Source organism: Erpetoichthys calabaricus, chromosome 8, assembly GCF_900747795.2.
Source record: "Erpetoichthys calabaricus chromosome 8, fErpCal1.3, whole genome shotgun sequence".
Classification (NCBI taxonomy): domain Eukaryota; kingdom Metazoa; phylum Chordata; class Cladistia; order Polypteriformes; family Polypteridae; genus Erpetoichthys; species Erpetoichthys calabaricus.
Genome location: NC_041401.2, coordinates 101,448,601 through 101,463,541, shown reverse-complemented (window position 1 = coordinate 101,463,541; position 14,941 = coordinate 101,448,601). Strand labels below are relative to the sequence as shown.

At 37.5% G+C, this 14,941-nt stretch overlaps 1 protein-coding gene across 4 annotated transcripts in view; it reads left to right on the top strand.

The window, feature by feature from the left end:
- rabgef1 (RAB guanine nucleotide exchange factor (GEF) 1) overlaps positions 1-14,941 on the top strand; it is an 85,508-nt gene that overhangs the window by 27,420 nt on the left and 43,147 nt on the right. For 2 of the 4 annotated variants that reach the window (XM_028807178.2, XM_028807176.2), the window contains exons 2-3: positions 220-405; positions 7,892-8,061. In XM_028807178.2, coding sequence (XP_028663011.1) covers positions 227-405; positions 7,892-8,061 — 349 coding nt within the window. In that variant the 5' untranslated portion in view covers positions 220-226. The remainder of the gene's footprint in view (positions 1-219; positions 406-7,891; positions 8,062-14,941) is intronic. The other 2 variants (XM_051931327.1, XM_028807177.2) reach the window with 1 other exon arrangement.

Sequence of the window (14,941 nt, the reverse complement as noted above, 5' to 3'; positions counted from 1 at the left end):
CTATATTGCATTTTACCATATTGTTTGAGATGATTACATCTGTATATATGGAAATGAATTTAAATTCCTATTTTTTGTCAACTGTGATATTTATTGAAGATCACATGTTTTATGTTAGGACAGCCTTAAATGTTTGTAGAGATTGAAATGAGCTGAATCTTACTTCTGATCTTGTTCTAAAGTGTTGTTTTTTTTTTTTTGTTTTTTTTTGTCTCCCAGTAGAAACATGAGCCAGAAATCAGAGCGCAGGGGGATTCATGTGGACCAGTCTGAACTGCTTTGCAAGAAAGGATGTGGGTACTACGGGAATCCTGCCTGGCAAGGTTTCTGTTCCAAATGTTGGCGTGAAGAGTACCAGCGTGCTCGGCAGAAGCAGATTCAGGAGGACTGGGCTCTTGCCGAAAGGTAATACTGTATATATGGACTGTTCATCATGGATTGTTGTGCTAAAGGGGGGGATAAAATATTTTGATGTTTGAAGCAACCTGTGCATAATTTAAGAATATTAGTTGATGTTTATTGTATCCAAGATGCTACTACTTGGCCTACTAACTCACAAAATAAGTGAAGTTTACTTGTTTCTTTCTGACTGCTGTCTCAATATCAACCCCATTCAGACCCGGTAGACCTCTGTAGTCTCATTATTATCTTCTGTTTGTTTCTTTTTTTTTTAACATAAATATTTCCCAAATCCTCACACGTATACTTGGATGTCTATATAAACATTTGTTATTTTCATCAGCTTTCATTTTTAAAACCTCCCATTCAGTCCTTCAGTGTATTTTTTAGCAACAACTTTTATTTTATTTTATATAGAGCTTATGTAGAACATGTATATAGTACTATAAGTACAACATCCCAAGGCCCTTTGGCGAATTAAATGCTGCTGCAAACATTTGACCCAGGCAGGATCTTGGCTTAAAGACTTGTGACATGGATCAAAATTCTTGATTAAGATACTGTGCAGCTGAATTGGTATCATGCAGCTGATCACAGTGTAATTGTTCTACTGAACCATGTATTGTATACTCATTTTGCATGGATCTGCACATAATGGATAACACAGTGACATTTCTTACAATGTGTTTCTTCTTCTTATAAGTTTGTAAAATTTATTTGCTGATTTCCACATCTGTGGCAACTGATTTATTCCCTGGTTTTCCTGTCTCTATATGTGTGTTTTCATTTTAATGAGTTTTCTGTGAGCATGGTATAGATGTAAACATGGAACATAAGCAAGAGTATACTATACTGTATATTATACACAAAATAAAAAAAAAACATTTCACTGGATGACATCTCACTTCTTGTATTCCAGGAACAGGGCAAGCCTGCATTTAAATATTTAAGATGAAGCAACTTAAGGCATATGTGGCATCTACATAACAAGCACCTTTTTCCATCTTCTCAAACATATACACTGTTCAATGTCTGGAATATGTCCAAGATTAAAACATTTAGAGACTTGTACATAGATAATGTCTTTGCATCCTACGAACAATTACACTTCAAATACAACTTCTCATCAACACAATTCCTGCTTTCAAGCTAGAAGCTCTGCTAAACAGAACCTGCTCAATTTTCCTCCCCTTCCACCTTGTTCTATTCCGGAAGAATTATCGATCATTCTTGAAGACTCAGATAGTATCTCTACAAATTCTAAAAATATTTTAAAATCTCTTCCTTTCAAAGACCCCAGAGTACATTGGGAAAAGGATCTGTCACTCAATATTTCAGAAAAGGAGTGGAAGGCAGCCATGCACAGAATTCACTCGAGCTCCGTATGTGTAAAGCATTCAGTCATTCAAGTTAAAATCTTTTATCGTGTGTATCTATCTCGTTTAAAATTGTCTAAAATGTTTCCGGGGCAAGATCCAACCTGTGAACATTGCAGTCTGGCCACATGTTCTGGGCTTGTACCAAATTAATAACATTTTGGACAAAAGTCTTTGTATGCCTATCAGACAGCCTTGGTGTCACAATCACTCCTAACCCATTAACAGCTGTGTTTGGTGGACTCCCAGATGGTCTTAAAGTGGAGAAGGACGAATAAACTGTAATTGCATTTACTACACTACTAACGCATAAACTTATCTTGCTCAACTGGAAGAATCCCACCCCCCCACTCCTAAGTCAGTGGGTAGCCATTGTTCTATACTATTTGAAGTTGTAAAAATCAAATTCTCACTTACAAGATCTGCTCAGAACTTTTTTAAAATATGACAGGATTTAATCAATAACATTTTAGAATATGCTTCCATTTCAGGGAAAAGGATACTCTTCTTTTATTGCAGCTTTTATAGAGTAGGTTCGGATGCTGGCTCCTCTCTTTCTCTTTGGTAGGGGTTGAATTTTGTTTTGCTTTGATTTGTTAACATTCCATGCAGTCAAGTCAAAATTTATCTGTTTCTAATTAAAATCAATAATATATACATATATAAATAAAATAATATATAGAGAGGCATATATGGCAGATGAGCACAATGTACCCTAGTTTAGTTTTATATCCTGTAAATGCCAAAAGAGACTCTGCTCTGTTGGGCCCTTCAGCAAGGCCCTTTACCTGCAATTGCTGAGCGCTTTGAGTAGTGAGAAAAGCGCTATATAAATGCAAAAAAAATATTATTTTTTTTTATATATAGTTTAGTTTTTTATATATATAATATAGATACAGTACCTGCCAAATAATACAAAGACTACACAACAAGTGTTACGCCCTGTTTGGGGCTCATCCGGTATACACACTTTTGCTCTCCCTTGGGGGGATCAAACCTTGAACGTTGCACCATTGTGACTGGTTTTTTTATTTAACAGGGTATAGATTGGAGTGTTACATGCATAGGTCTGATTACAATCTGATGTTTAAATGGTTACCTATCACGTAACACATGTGGTTGGTCGGCCTGTCGGCAGATTATATATATATATATATATATATATATATATATATATATATATATATATATATATATATATATACAGTGGTGTGAAAAACTATTTGCCCCCTTCCTGATTTCTTATTCTTTTGCATGTTTGTCACACAAAATGTTTCTGATCATCAAACACATTTAACCATTAGTCAAATATAACACAAGTAAACACAAAATGCAGTTTGTAAATGGTGGTTTTTATTATTTAGGGAGAAAAAAAAATCCAAACCTACATGGCCCTGTGTGAAAAAGTAATTGCCCCCCTGAACCTAATAACTGGTTGGGCCACCCTTAGCAGCAATAACTGCAATCAAGCGTTTGCGATAACTTGCAATGAGTCTATTACAGCGCTCTGGAGGAATTTTGGCCCACTCATCTTTGCAAAATTGTTGTAATTCAGCTTTATTTGAGGGTTTTCTAGCATGAACCGCCTTTTTAAGGTCATGCCATAGCATCTCAATTGGATTCAGGTCAGGACTTTGACTAGGCCACTCCAAAGTCTTCATTTTGTTTTTCTTCAGCCATTCAGAGGTGGATTTGCTGGTGTGTTTTGGGTCATTGTCCTGTTGCAGCACCCAAGATCGCTTCAGCTTGAGTTGACGAACAGATGGCCGGACATTCTCCTTCAGGATTTTTTGGTAAACAGTAGAATTCATGGTTCCATCTATCACAGCAAGCCTTCCAGGTCCTGAAGCAGACTACCACCACCATATTTTACTGTTGGTATGATGTTCTTTTTCTGAAATGCTGTGTTCCTTTTACGCCAGACGTAACGGGACATTTGCCTTCCAAAAAGTTCAACTTTTGTCTCATCAGTCCACAAGGTATTTTCCCAAAAGTCTTGGCAATCATTGAGATGTTTCTTAGCAAAATTGAGACGAGCCCTAATGTTCTTTTTGCTTAACAGTGGTTTGCATCTTGGAAATCTGCCATGCAGGCCGTTTTTGCCCAGTCTCTTTCTTATGGTGGAGTCGTGAACACTGACCTTAATTGAGGCAAGTGAGGCCTGCAGTTCTTTAGACGTTGTCCTGGGGTCTTTTGTGACCTCTCGGATGAGTCGTCTCTGCGCTCTTGGGGTAATTTTGGTCGGCCGGCCACTCCTGGGAAGGTTCACCACTGTTCCATGTTTTTGCCATTTGTGGATAATGGCTCTCACTGTGGTTCGCTGGAGTCCCAAAGCTTTAGAAATGGCTTTATAACCTTTACCAGACTGATAGATCTCAATTACTTCTGTTCTCATTTGTTCCTGAATTTCTTTGGATCTTGGCATGATGTCTAGCTTTTGAGGTGCTTTTGGTCTACTTCTCTGTGTCAGGCAGCTCCTATTTAAGTGATTTCTTGATTGAAACAGGTGTGGCAGTAATCAGGCCTGGGGGTGGCTACGGAAATTGAACTCAGGTGTGATGCACCACAGTTAGGTTATTTTTTAACAAGGGGGCAATTACTTTTTCACACAGGGCCATGTAGGTTTGGATTTTTTTTCTCCCTAAATAATAAAAACCATCATTTAAAAACTGCATTTTGTGTTTACTTGTGTTATATTTGACTAATGGTTAAATGTGTTTGATGATCAGAAACATTTTGTGTGACAAACATGCAAAAGAATAAGAAATCAGGAAGGGGGCAAATAGTTTTTCACACCACTGTATATATAATTTTTTTTTTTTTAATTTTATTTATTAATTTTATTGTAATCATTCCATACAAATAGATCAATTTATAACAAAAAAAAAATGAACACAAATCAAACCCCACCCCTGAGAAGGAGAGCTTAGCCAAAGGAGAATTGCTTAGGGCTTTTTAATAAGGCAACAATAAACAAAAGAAAGGAAGAAATATATATAGGTAAATAAAAAATGGAGAAGGGAAATAAATGCGGTAATAGTTATTTCTCTTATTCTAAAATAATATTGATTAGATCCTGCCAGGTTTTGAAAAAATTCTGTACAGATCCTCTAACTGAGAATTTGATTTTTTCCAATTTCAAATAATATAAAACATCGGTTTCCCACTGACTTATCAGAGGAGAGTTAGGATTCTTCCAATTTAACAAAATAAGTCTGCATGCCAAAAGTGTAGTGAATGCAATCACCGTTTGCTTGTCCTTCGCCACTTCAAGTCCGTCTGGAAGAACACCGAACACAGCTGTTAATGGGTTAGGAGGAATTGTGATACCAAGGCTGTCTGAAAGGCACTTAAAAAATTTTGGTCCAAAATGATGTTAGTTTGGTGCAGGCCCAGAACATGTGACCCAGTGAGGCAGGAGCTTGGTTGTAGCGTTCGCAGGATGGATCTTGCCCTGGAAACATTTTGGACAGTTTTAAGCGAGAGCTCGATATATAATTTTTAGTTGAATAATTCTATGCTTTGTGCATATGGAGCTCGAGTGAATTCTCTGCTTTGCTACCTTCCACTATTTATATAGTATTTATATAGTATTTATATACTAATTATATATATATATATATATTGTATGTGTGTGTCTGTCTGTCTGTCCGGCCCATGTGTGCAAAGCTAGAGCATGACGCTTAAAGAAAGCAACTCTGTCACAAAAGTGAAACCGCTGACAAAAGAGAAACTCACTTAGCTGCTAATACACAAGCAAGGCGTGTAAGTCAGTGAAACAAAACCGTCCTGTGATTTTCACAGATGAGAGCAGGTTCACCCTGAGCATGTGACAGACTTGAAAGGGTCTGGAGAAGCCGTGGAGAACATTATGCTGCCTGTAACATCGTTCAGCATGACCAATTTGGTGGTGGGTCAGTGATGGTCTGGGGAGGCATATCCATGGAGGGACACACAGACCTCTACAGGCTAGACAATGGCACCATGACTGCCATTAGGTAGTGGGATAAAATCCTTGGACCCATTTTCTGACCCTATGCTGGTGCAGTGGGTCCTGGGATCCTCCTGGTGCACAATATATTAAATGTATCATTATATATTTTGATATATAACTGCTCATGATTGCTAAATATATATATTATTAATAAGCAGTTTAAAATCATCTGGAGCTCATCAAGCTGATTTTCCATATTAGGATCTTATGTTGTACAAGTTGATTTAAATAATATTTTGGGTGGACCAAAATAGGAACAATGTTTTAATCAATACAGTAATCCCTCCTCCATCGCGGGGGTTGCGTTCCAGAGCCACCCGCAAAATAAGAAAATCCGCGAAGTAGAAACCATATGTTTATATGGTTATTTTTATATTGTCATGCTTGCGTCACAGATTTGCGCAGAAACACAGGAGGTTGTAGAGAGACAGGAACGTTATTCAAACACTGCAAACAAACATTTGTCTCTTTTTCAAAAGTTTAAACTGTGCTCCATGACAAGACAGAGATGACAGTTCTGTCTCACAATTAAAAGAATGCAAACATATCTTCCTCTTCAAAGGAAACAGAGAGCAAAGCAAACAAATCAATAGGGCTGTTTGGTTTTTAAGTATGCGAAGCACTGCCGGTACAAAGCTGTTGAAGGCGGCAGCTCACACCCCCTCCATCAGGAGCAGGGAGAGAGAGAGAGAGAAACAGTCAAAAATCAATACGTGCCCTTTGAGCTTTTAAGTATGCGAAGCATCGTGCAGCATACTTAAAAGCTGCACACAGAAGGTAGCAACGTGAAGATAATCTTTCAGCATTTTTAGTCGAGCGTCCGTATCGTCTAGGTGTGCGAACAGCCCCCCTGCTCACACCCCCTACGTCAGGATCACAGATAGTCAGCGCAAGAGAGAGAAAAAGAAAAGTAAGTTGGGTAGCTTCTCAGCCATCTGCCAATAGCGTCCCTTTTATGAAACCAACTGGGCAAACCAACTGAGGAAGCATGTACCAGAAATTAAAAGACCCATTGTCCTCAGAAATCCGCGAACCAGCAAAAAATCCGCGATATATATTTAAATATGCTTACATATAAAATCCGCGATAGAGTGAAGCCGCGAAAGGCGAAGCGCGATATAGCGAGGGATCACTGTATTCCATTTTACATCTGTCCTGAAAAACAGAGTATTATAGAATTGTGCAACAGTGTGCATATGCTGAAGTGAATGGTGCAAGTTATCGTCCAATGCAACTTTTGTCATTTGTTCCATCTTAAGCAAATGCTACTGTCTAAATGCTACCATTGTGCAAACTCCAGAGACATAAATGAAGAATTAACCACCAACTTTGGGATTTGAAGTCTAAAAAAGAGAAGAGCCATAAAGAAATGAATAAATGATGCCTTTATGTCTAAACAGGTTGATGTTGATGTTCTAACTAGTTTTTTTTTCCTCAAGTCACGACAAGATTATTAAGAGCTGCATATTCTTTATGTATAATATCTTAATTCTTTACTTGGAAGAATACAGAAGTAGCCTTGCAGAGAGTGGTAATTGTTTATAATTGGTTGAACAGTGTCTTATGGTATAGTAAAAACTTTATTTTGGCATTTTAGTTGTAATAAACATAATGTCTCTTAAAAGTAAAGCTATTTAAAAAGTGTACGGATGGATTGTTAGCAACAATTGAAATGAATAAATTATACTACCCTGCAAGGTACTAACACCCTTTCCACTAGCACTTTAATAAATATAGTATGTCAGTTATGCAAAATTTGCACAGTGTCTTGGTTTTGAACTCCTTCCTGTCTGTGTAGACTTCACACATTTCCACAGTTAATGAATTCTCTCCCTTGTATTAAAAATATACATGTCAAATCTTCTAGCAACCGTAAGCTGCCGTGGAATGAGTATGTGCATGACTTTGCCATCCACTGAGTTTTGTCCCTATCTAGGTCTATTATCTGACTTGCATTCTGTGCTGCTGGGATAGGCCATGGCTCTCCGCAGATTCATTAATGGAAAAGTAAATCTTGGAAAGTGGGTAAATGGATGTATTGACTTCTTGCCTTTCAGGTGATTTATTAATGTTTTTAAAACGTTTTGGAAAGATTCCAGTTGATTTTTTTTTACTCTGCTAGGTTGCAAAGAGAGGAGGAAGCGGCCTATGCCAGCAGTCAGGGAGCACAGACTCAACCAACCCTTGCCCCTTTTTCAAAATTTGAAGACAAGAAGACTAATGTAACAACTCGCAAAGTGACTACAGTCAAGAAGTTTTTCAGCCCCTCATCACGAGCTGCCCCCAAAAAAGGTCTGTGATTCTTATTTGTTGTTGATACTAGTTCACATACTGTATAAAATGATACATATTTAAAAATTTAAGTATTATTTACCCATGCTGTTACTTCATTTGATTTTTACCTATGACATAAACAAAAGAAATTCTTCTACCATGTGAATATATTTGCAGTGAGATCACTTGTGATTGTACCCCACCCAATTTTTTCCATGTAACTCTTCAGTTCCTGTAGTGACTTGTGCAGCTTCAGTATTTCTGGGTGTATCCGCCCCTCTGGTTATGAAAGCATGAATTCTTTCATTTGTTCATGGACACTTTCATGTTTGGGAAGTTAGCAAGGAGCAAAATTGTGGAAAGTTCTAGGCAGTGTCTAAAATGACATTTGAAGCTATACTTTGAAGCAAATAATCATTATTAATTTCTTCCTAATTTGATGAGTCTCATGTTTATTTTGCACGGTTTTTGTAGATTTTGCCAGCAATATTTTTCTTGGCAGTTTTTCAGAATATAATCTTGCTGTTTTACCTTCCCTACTCATATCCTATATCTTGCAAACTTTTTTTCAATAAAGTAATTAATTTTTGTAATTAATTTTATTCTATGATTATGTTTTATCAATCCACTTGTCTCTACAGATCCAAAGAACAAAACATCTGACTTTTTTTAATTCAGCTTTTTCAAGCAGCTTATTAAACATAGTGTATGACTAGTGAAGACATATGAATAATGCTAACCTGTGTCCTGGGCTTAGAATCAACATCCAGCCCTTTAAGTGTTAAAAAAAACTTCATGTAAGGAACTGGGGTGTCATTTATAAAACTTTGTGTGGATTTGAGCATGAAAATATGCGCACACCAAAAAAACTCAGTAAAAGGCGTATGCCAAACAAAAATCAGTCGCACACATATTTCTATGCAATTATCACCTTGTACAAATGTGTATGGGAATGCATCTTGAATGCTGCCATGAAACATCCATATAATATGGTGCATGCTAATCAACCTCATGCATGTACAGTCTCGATGCTGCAGAACTTCATTGCCTATTAGAGCGGCCTCCCTCCTGACGTATTGATACCCTGACACCTGTATTCAAGAGTATCTGGCTGTGCTCTGCAATTAAAATATCAAGATCATAAGCAGCCTAATAGCTCCTTTCTGTTGTGCTCTATGACTCTGAGAAAGGCAAGAGGTGCCAGCGTATTGAGTGGTTCGCCACTTTTACCTGGCACATGTAACGACATGATTGCTGGTACAATGACTAGTACAAGCCATTTGAAACACTGAGGTTTCAACCAATTACCTTACCAACAAGCTGTTCACCACACACAGTACTGTCACATTTGCCAATACTACTTTGCCTCAGAGTAAATGAATCATGGGCTGGTTAATAAAAGAAGCTTTGTTTTCGTTAGGTGCTGTTATTGTAATATGAATGCAGTTGCTCCAATTTTGCTAGGAGAAAAAGACACTGCTGCCAGTTGCCTTTTTTGTTGGCAATAACATGTTTTATGTATGTGCACCTGCGGCATACAAAAACTGGATGTATGCCCTGCCAGTCGGTTAATGGCTTCCAGCACAGCAGGCAGGATGGAGTGGAGCCTGGATGAGATATTCCTGAACTGTCACCCAGTACCCTGAGAAGTGACAACAAGCAGCTGATATCAACTGACAAATAAACAAAAAAATTCTTCAATGCAAATACATAGCATTTGCCCTCCTAAAAAGGAACTAAAATACAGTTTGAATATTATATTAATTGTTTTTGAGGTGTAATAGTTTGTTAGTTGTCATTTAGCTGGTTTGGTTGCATTTACCTGCTTGGTCAAGAGTGTCGGCATTTCACAGTTCCTCTGAAATGTTGCGTACACATGGGTCAGAGTTGCTGTAAATTTGTGTTCTCCATTAAGCTGTCTTTAATAAAACCCAACTTTCGTGGGGGGAAATTGCATATGCATATTTCAAACTTCTTTTTTGTTTGTATGCAAGCTTAGTAAATGAGGCCTCTGGACAGGTACACTCTGAAGAGTCAATAAGTTACTTTAAATGCAGCCAGCACCAAAGCTTGTCAAAACATAGATAGGAATGAGTTAGTACTGTCTACCAATTTGTGTAAATATTAAACAATTCTATAAGTATCTTTTATTTGTCTAGGGCCTGGACAATAAGTTATTGTTAAATTATGTATAGTATGTTGTAGGGTTTTTTACTAGAATATTGGGCTCTCTGACTGTCAGCTGAAGGAGAAAACTCGACCACATCAGAGTAATGTAGAAAGACAGAGATACAAAAACCTCACAGTTTCATCCTCTTTGTTTCTGTGAATAATATTAAGGAGAATTTTTAATCGACTCATTGTCAGTAAAGCATGTGCCATGGACTGAGTGTCATACAGCATTTTAAAAACCTGTAGCAATCTGTTAGTGGGTATTTTTCCCCAGACATTTTAATTCTGATGTTTATCTTCACAGGAAAAGTCCAACTTTTCTTTTATTTCTCTTTAAAAGGCACAGTTGCCTTATTTCTCATGTATTTCTTTTTGAGTACTCATTACATCTTTTTCACTGTCTTCGTGGTTGGTTTGACCGTCTGTTTTATTCACTTCTTTCCTGTTATCTTTATCTTATCAAGACGTACAACTACCAAACCATGCAGCTGGTTTCAGACTGAGAAGTTCTGTGAGGAAATCTACAGAGAGAATAGTGTTAAATAAAGTACTCAAGGAGCCAGCTCTGTCCAAAGATGACGTCCTGTATATAGAAAAGTGCCACTTAGCACTTTTATCCAGGATAGACCATGAAAAAAACGTTCCCAGGTGGCTATGCCAAACAGGGGAGAATGCCTCACATGGTGGTTCCAAGTCTAGTTGTTTGAGTGTGAATGTATAATCACTTCCTGACCAATGCATCAATAAATCTGTTGAGGACTTATTTGTAATAATTGTTTTGAAGTTGTTAAGAGTTCGGGGAGTGTGTGTGTGTGTGTGTGTGTGTGTGTGTGTGCATGCATATACATGTTTGTTTCTTTATTTATTCAACATATCCATTGGGAGAGATCCAATAAAATTTAAAGGACAGCAAGAAGGCAGTAAATCATCCTGTAGACTGTGGAAGAGCTAATAAGATGAAAAAAAAAAAACAATTTATCACAGGTTGGGTGAGGCTGGTGGAATATACAGTGGCATGCAAAATTATTCAGTCCCCTTGAAAATAGTTATAATTTTCTGCATGACAAAAGATTTGTACACATTCAGTATTTTAATATGAACTCTTACACTGTAACAATACATTTTACATGTAACAAGTCAAAATAAACTATTTTCTGAGTATACATATATTTAACCCCACTTCTAAGAAACTTAGAACGCTGTGTAAAATGCAGATAAAAATAGAATGTGAAGATTTGCAAATCATGTTAACCCTATATTTATTTGAAAATAGTATAAAGACAACATATCAAATGTTACAACTGTGGAAAATTTACCTTTTGAAAAATGTATGCTCATTTTGAATAAAATGCCAACAACACATTCCAAAAAGTTGGAATATGGACAACAAAATACTGGAAAAGTTGTGTAATAGATACACAGAGTCTGACAGAATTAAAGATAGGGAAGACTGTGCAGGCAAATATTGCACATCTAAGAATAACTTTTCTCAACGTAAAATTACAAAGAATTTGGGGATTTCGTCATCAATTACAGTACATATTGTCATTAAAAGATTCAGAGAATTTGGAGAAATCTCTGTACACAGTGGATAAGGCCAAAAACCAATATTGGATGACTGTAATCTTCGGGCCCTCAGGCAACACTACATTAAAAACCAACATGATTCTGTAGTGAAAATCACTGTATGGGCACATGATCACTTCCAAAAACCATGGTATATGAACACAGTGCATCCATAAATGCAAGTTAAAAGTCTACCTCCCAAAGAAAATACCATAAATAAACAAGATGTAGAAACACAGTCGCCTTCCCTGTGCCCAAGCTCTTTTGAGATGCACTGAGGCAAACTGGAAAACATGGCATGGGTAGCTTATATATCTGGGAAGGCACCATTAATTCTGAACGATTAATTCAGTTTTGGAGCAACATATGCTGTCATCCAGATGACATCTTTTTCAGGAAAATCCTTACTTATTTCACTAAAAGATTGCTATATTACAACAGCATAGCTCTATAGAAAAAGAGTTCAGGTGCTAAACTGGCCTGCCTGCAGTGCTAAACTGTCACCCATTGAAAACATTTGGTATATTATGAAACTAACATTACGACAAAGGAGACCCCAAATTGTTGAGTAGCTGAAATCCTAGATCAGCTGGGACATTTCACTTTTCAAAACTATAGGAAATGGTCCCCTCAGTCCCCAAATATTTACAGAGGATTATTAACACTAGAATTACCAGAGCCAACGAAGAAACTCATAAATCCGGCCCACCTTAAATCCCTTCGCACATCTCTCCGTCTGCGTCTTTTGTCTTCTAAATGTGTCAATAAGCCCAAGCAGCAAGCAGTCTGCTATATCATCCCCCCACCGTCTCAGAACGGGTAAGAAGTTCTCCCAGTTCCTGCCTTGATTGATTGTCTAGGAGTGAGCTACCCAGTATTTTAAGGGGAAATAATTTGATATGTGTTTTGTGTCTACAACAATGTATGTAAACACATTGTTAAAACAGAAATGTTTTTCATGTTTTAGTAATAAATAACAAAATGTAGACATGAACTGTATAATGTGTGAAGGCTGATGACCAAATATCAAATAAACACTTTCACAAAAGCTGCAAGTACAATACGACAGCTTCCGTGGTGCAGCGGTAAGATCCGCTGACTTGTAATCCGGAGGTCGTGAGTTAAAACCAGCTCCCTGGCAAATTTAGTGTTTTGAGTAGTGAGCTTCTCTCATTGTTAATATTATACAATAAAAACATACATTTGATTTGCATCTGTAACAGCCGGTGTAAATTTATAGTACTTGTGAAAGTTAGTTTTTTTTTTTTTTTTTCTTTTCACTTTTATTCTCTCAGTCATGATCACGATACCCCCACCCCAGATCTGAAGTGGTTACTTTTTATCTGAAACTGGAAATAACTGTATATGTGAGTGGTGTTTTAAGACAATGGAACTGGAAATTCTCCGATCTGGACGGATAAAAGCTGACACACAAAAGCTGGTGAATCTGCCTTCTTCGTACCTCATCGACAGTTGAATTTTTTTTTTTATTCGGTTTTATTGAGTGTTTTTGCTTGCGCTGAATTAGTATGCACCTTGTGGTCCATGATGTCAAAGCCGCACTGAAAAAAAAGCAGAGACATAGGTATATATGACATTTGGAAAAACTCATTTTATGGCCTGTATAGAACATTTCGGAAAACATTGTGGCACTGATGCAACATTATTCATATTCATTCGCATGACTTCTTGTGCTTGTAATCAGTGACCGTGTTTTTTTTTTTTTTTTTTTTCTCGATCTTGCCAGTCTCCACGTTGCTGTATGGTGCAATTTCGTTTGCACTCCAGGACATGCAGAGGAAAGAATAGTACAGAGAGGTCAGTTCCGCGCTATATGCAATCATCAGATTGAAATGTTAACAGTTCCCACACACCCAAGGACCATTCTTTCTATGTTTACAACATGTGTACCTGTTGTAATATATACACTTCTCTCTGTGCTGTGGTTCCTATTACACTGAAGAAGCTGGGGGGAGCGGCGGTCTTGGAACAGACGCTTGCCAATGTTGCATCCTCTTTTGCTTTATCCATCGCCTTTTCTTGTAAGAAGCGACGATGAAGTTCCTCTGCAATGTGAGCAAAGAACACTCTTCTTTTCTCAGTGTCCCCCGTGCATGCCTTGTACAGTACATGTGCGTTGATCACCGCCAAGTCAAGTGTGTTATAGCACACAGCAGCCGGCCACCTGTGTGTTCCTGCTCGCATGTTGCAAAGGCACATTCAAGCAAATTATAGAAAAAAACCTGATCTAAATCCGTTAAGTAGTTCTCTCGTGAAAAGTGGACAGACATACAAATGGGTCTAAAAAACTAAGAGAAACTTCGTGCTTGGACCACAAAATTTTTAAAACCGTTTCTTAGCAAGCACCTATGAGCCAAGGGTAAACCTACATTCCAAATTTCAAGTCCCAAGTCCTCATGGTTCAGGACATTTCGTGATGAGTGAGTCAGTGGTATTTGGCTTTTATACTGATATATACAGTCATATGAAAAAGTTTGGGAACCCCTCTCAGCCTGCATAATAATTTTTACTCAACTTTCAACAAAAAGATAACAGTGGTATGTCTTTCATTTCCTAGGAACATCTGAGTACTGGGGTGTTTTCTGAACAAAGATTTTTAGTGAAGCAGTATTTAGTTGTATGAAATTAAATCAAATCTGAAAAACTGGCTGTGCAAAAATTTGGGTCCCCTTGTAATTTTGCTGATTTGAATGCTCAATACTGATTACTTGCAACACCAAATTGGTTGGATTAGCTCATTAAGCCTTGAACTTCATAGACAGGTGTGTCCAATCATGAGAAAAGGTATTTAAGGTGGTCAATTGCAAGTTGTGCTTCCTTTTGACTCTCCTCTGAAGAGTAACAGCATGGAATCCTCAAAGTAACTCTCAAAAGATCTGAAAACAAAGATTGTTCACAATCATGTTTAGGGGAAGGCTACAAAAAACTATCTCAGAGGTTTAAACTGTCAGTTTCAACTGTAAGGAATGTAATCAGGAAATGGAAGACCACAGGCACAGTTGCTGTTAAACCCAGGTCTGGCAGGCCAAGAAAAATACAGGAGCGACATATGTGCAAGACTGAGAATGGTTACAGACAACCAACAGATCACCTCCAAAGACCTGCAAGAACATCTTGCTGCAGATGGTGTATCTGTACA